Genomic DNA, 5063 nt, shown 5'->3' on the forward strand with positions numbered 1-5063 from the left:
AACTGTGCCATCCTTTGCATAATCAAAAATAAAAGTACCCGTGTTTTTTCTTTTGTCGATTACAATTGTTTGTCCATCATACTCCTGTGATTATCCATAATTGCATAAGAACTGTGCCATCCTTTGCATAATCAAAAATAAAAGTACCCGTGTTTTTTCTTTTGTCGATTACAATTGTTTGTAACAAATTATTTAAACAAATAACCCAAAATGTCGTAATTTTGCAAAACTGAATGCGGATATCGATTCTACGGGCAAAAACACGACAAAAACCTATATAACGTTTTTTTGTCAGAGTTCAATTTATTAGTCTAAAACAGGAACAAACTTTTCACGTGTAAATCACCTTTCTCATCCGTCTTAGATGTAGACCTGCGGAATACCGTAGTGTTGCATGCTACAATTGGATGAGCTTATTTTTTTTCAATACCTTCCGTGTTAGAGATCACGATTGAGTGGCAGGCTAACGGTGGTACATCAATTGAAAAATAAAAATTATCTTTCGAAACGAGACTTTAGGAATAGAACTTTTCATAAAAATAGATCACATTATTCTGTGTCGATAACGCAGTTGATAATGTCGAGACGGAGAGTTAGGGATCTACCTGATTTAGTTGAGGATTCTGATATTGACGAAGATCAATATGTCGATATAGCATTTGTTCCTGCTGATCATGAAAGTTCAGATGGAGATTCGGATGTTGATCTAGAAGAAGATATAACATCTCATGATCTTCCTACAGGTTCTTACGAACATGTGAAAAGTACTTACGCAAGTACTCAAAAATTGTTGGAGCCGAATCATATTTACGATTGGGAAGATGATACTCTGGATAATATATCTCCTGATATCGAGGACAACTCCAATCTGTCAGCTATTTCTCCATTGTTTTTTAAAAATTCCTTAGAATTATTCGAGTTATTCTTCTCGGAATCGATGAAGAATCATGTTGTGGACGCTACTGCTGAGAATCATTTCAATTTGTCTAAAAATGATCTAGAAAGATTTATTGTAATCATAATGATTACTATTTTCAATTCTAGAAAACGTCTTTATGATTATTGGTCGACAAAACAAATCCTAGAGTGTCCAATCATTACCGAACTTATGACGAGAAATAAATTTGTTACCATCAAGAAGAATATTCGATTTTACAAACATCAAGATAAAAATCCAACTGACAAAGTTTGGAAAGTAAGAACGATGTATGACATGTTCCGTGAGAATTGCATGCAATTCGGTTTCTTCGACTACAACCTATCGGTAGATGAGCTAATGGTGAAATATTTCGGTAGATTTGGTATCAAGCAGTGTATCAGGAATAAGCCAGGTTTGGAATAAAGATGTGGGCACTTTGTTATTCTAATGGATACATCTATGACCTCGATATTTACACAGGTAAATCAGGGAATAACACACAAAATGTTTTAGCTTCTGTTGGATCGGGTTCAAGAGTAGTAATACAATTACTTTCTACTTTGTTAGAAGGAACCGAAAAAGAAGTATTTGATTAAGTACCACGTGTACTTTGACAACTTTTTCTCTAATCCAGACCTAATGATACATTTGAAGAAGAATGGTTTATCATCAACAGGCACTGTCCGGCAGAATCGCGTGAAAGAGAAGGTCGAAATGCCAAAAAAAGCTGAAAAAGGAACCACTATTTCTAAGCATGAAGCAAATTCAGGGTTGAATTTCATTACGGTAATGGATTCCAAACCCGTATCGATTCTCTCAACTAAATATGGGGATGAACCGAAAGTGGTAATGCAAAGATGGCAGGAATCGTCGAAAAATTCCATTCTTTTCCCTCTTTCTTTTTGCATGTACAATCAACACATGGGTGGTGTCGATCTCCACGATCAACACTGTAATGCTCTGATGCCTTCGATAAGAGGTAAAAAATGGACATGGTGTCTTTTTATGCGACTTATTCAAGCATCTTTAGCAAACGCTACGGTGATTTACAATAAACTCCATCCGGATGAAAAGAAAGTTTCCAAAGATATTGTTCAAGAAGTTTGTGAATATTACATTCAGAAGCTATCATCAGTACGTATTCCCAGGGAAAAGAGGAAGTCTGAAAATTATTCAGAACACATCATGAAACAAGGAAGTATGAAAAAATGCGGGATAGGTACGTGTTCGACGAGAACTGAATGGTTCTGTACGAAATGTTGCAAACCTATTTGCAGAAAAAACAAAGAAGATCATGGCAATGAGCCATAACTGGGTTCATAACTCGGAAACTTATTGAAACTTTTACTACTTTGCGCACGATTATTTATCCTTATTTTACACTAACAAATTGAACTCTGACAAAAAAACGTTACAAAGGTTTTTGTCCTGTTTTTGCCCGTAGAATCGATATCCGCATTCAGTTTTGCAAAATTACAACATTTTGGGTTATTTGTTTAAATAATTTGTTATAAACAATTGTGATCGACAAAAGAAAAAACACGGGTATTTTTTTTTTTGGTTATGCAAAGGATGGCACAGTTCGTTTCTCGATATCTCTGCCAGGTTTTGCCTGTTTCTTAATGGGTTAATTGACAGTACTACGACTTATTCGACCGTGAATCTTTAGGTGGATCAATGATCAGCTCTTCAGCCGTTCTACCGTTAACCGGCTGAATTTGTTGGTCCTTTTAGGTCTACAAAAAAAAAAATTTATTGGGGTACATAAGTACTGCGAAACCAGCGAGAAATCGAATTATCCATGCATAATCAATATATGTTATAGGGTGTAATTAGATAGTAAATGGGTCAATTAATTTGCTGTCGGTCGACTTGCTCAGTAATCGAACTACGTGAATTTTCTCACAATTCGTTCGGCAATACGACAGGTGGCAAAATGGCTGTGATTTAGTTTTCATTAATTAATAAAAATCTAATCTAGTCACGGCTGCTATCGCAAAATTTCACCGACACTGAATTCTCAAAGGGAAAATTATTCTATTAGCTTGTACGATTGTATTGGGCAAATTGTCGTGCGACTGCGAGCAAAGAAAAATTTATTTTCCCCTTTTCTTCACCGTTTCTATTGACTCTAACTTTCTCAACGCGTAAACCAACGGAGAAAAAGAAAAAAAATTATTTTTCGACTCTATCCACTACTGCTGGGTATTTTAAAATTCCGTAACAACAAAATTAACTTTATCGTTCGTGAAATTACTGCTGTAATACGCGGATTAGGGCAAACTATGTGTTCACTTCTGTGAACCTCAATTCACCACGTGATCGTGGCCAACGGCTGCGAATCATCACGACAATAAAAAAAAAAAAAAAAAAAAAAAATAGAAAATTCAATTTTCTTGTTGCAAACACTTTGTGAAGTCTAAAATGACATCCGAAAATTTTTTGAACAAATCCGCAAAACGTTAATTTTTCCTCAACTACTACGGCTACGAATTTTGTAAAAAGGGGAACAAAAAAAAATGTTCTTTGACTTCGTATTATGTTCGGGAAAATTCTACACTCTTAACTGGCTGTAAGAAAATTAATAAACCCGTGTATTGCTACACCAGAGTACAAAAAAAAGTACTAGGGTAAACCATGAAATCACTTCTGTGAACCCCAGTTTTTCGGCTACTGTCGCTAACTCCACGTCGCTAACTTCACGGCTACGCACTGGGAAAATTCTACGCACTTGACTGACTGTAAGAGAAGTCAAAAACTCGTGTATTGTCACGCTAAAGTCGAAAAAAGAACACAAGGGTAAACCATAAAATCACTTCTGTGAACCCCACTTTTTTGGCTATTTTGTGTTACGTCCGGGTGGCCGCACAGAGCGAATACTCGCACGATAGAAATAATTACAAATTTCGAGTCGATGAGACCTTTTATTTAGTGCAGTCCGCTCTCGCGATACTGCCTTGTGAAAAGGTAGAGAAGCGCGCGACTTGACCTGTAGCTCGGCTGACTGTGCGATAGTGATAGCTCACGGAGTAACGAAACTCAGAGTGACGTCTAAATGTATTGGACTAGGTAGGTTTAAACACTATGTACTGACACAATAACGTTGCATGCGATACTGACGTGAATTTGAGAAGATTGATAGGAGAAACGACTTACCTTGACGAAGCTGACTTGTAGTTGCCGATAGGGTGGCTCGCTCTCGTTCTGGCGCTGTAGCTCGTCTCAAAGGGCGCGGAGTTTGAAATGTAATAATTCGTACGCAAGGATTAAGTAATTGAGAGAAATGGTTTATTCAACTCGTCAGATTATAAATGGTACAAGATACAAGTCCTCGACGTCGCGAGTCGGGCCGAGCTTCGCCCTACCGACTCTACCTTGCCATACGCAGACTCCCTGATGGATTGACATCGGGTCTTTTTGCCCCCCCCCCCCCCCCCCAGCCACGCCACACTCCTCCGACCATCGAGCGGCGAGTACTACCGTGATTATGACAGGGTAAGATGTAGTGTGGTTTTTTGTGTGTCTATATATATATACAAAAATCCCTCTGATTTTTGTTCGGTATATTTAATCTTATTTTTCTTTTGCAGTTCGTCTTTGATTCCCGGTCCCTTGTTGTTCGGGACTGATTCCCCGACTCCTGGATCGACTGTTACCACGAGTCCTGGGAGGATCACGCGGCCTGGAGGATCTGCTCGATCTGCCGTTGCCGCCTTGATCATCCACCCCACATGATGCGGAGCAACGGTGTAAGTATTTCTTTTTTGTGTGTCAGCTGTTTCGATGATTGTGTTTAATAAAAAAATTTTTCGTTTGTTTACAGAACTGGATCCGCATTCCCGGCCACAAGTGCTGTCCAGCGACGAGCGACGCCGACTTGTTTTGAGATTTTTTTGTAATTGCGTTCTGCGTGTAATTATAATGTATTCTGTACTGCGTGCTATTTTATATTTTCGTAAGGGTACTCCTGCCCGTTGATTTATAAATAAACAAATAAATAAATAAATATATACGTATAGAAAAGGAATTTTCTCGTCTGTTGATTTTGTTCGTCCGTATCTCCTCCTCCCCAGGATTATTTATTTATCGATGCCTCTATTATTTTTTTTATTCGCTTTCATGACTCCTAAGTTTTAAATTTGAT

At 37.9% G+C, this 5063-nt stretch overlaps 2 protein-coding genes across 2 annotated transcripts; both read left to right on the forward strand.

Annotated features, from left to right (window-relative positions):
• Positions 1–577: 577 nt before the first annotated feature.
• On the forward strand, positions 578–1342 carry LOC116416273 (piggyBac transposable element-derived protein 3-like). Its single transcript, XM_031923983.1, has one exon. The coding sequence runs from the start codon at positions 578–580 to the stop codon at positions 1340–1342; it is 765 nt and encodes a 254-aa protein (XP_031779843.1).
• A 36-nt stretch (positions 1343–1378) lies between these two features.
• Positions 1379–2258, forward strand: LOC116416274 (piggyBac transposable element-derived protein 3-like). The gene is made up of 3 exons (XM_031923984.1): positions 1379–1399; positions 1487–2138; positions 2197–2258. Exons 1-3 carry the CDS (start codon positions 1379–1381, stop codon positions 2256–2258), a joined length of 735 nt encoding a protein of 244 aa, XP_031779844.1.
• The last annotated feature ends 2805 nt before the right edge of the window (positions 2259–5063 follow it).

The sequence above is a fragment of the Nasonia vitripennis genome, assembly GCF_009193385.2.
Source record: "Nasonia vitripennis strain AsymCx chromosome 2 unlocalized genomic scaffold, Nvit_psr_1.1 chr2_random0003, whole genome shotgun sequence".
Classification (NCBI taxonomy): domain Eukaryota; kingdom Metazoa; phylum Arthropoda; class Insecta; order Hymenoptera; family Pteromalidae; genus Nasonia; species Nasonia vitripennis.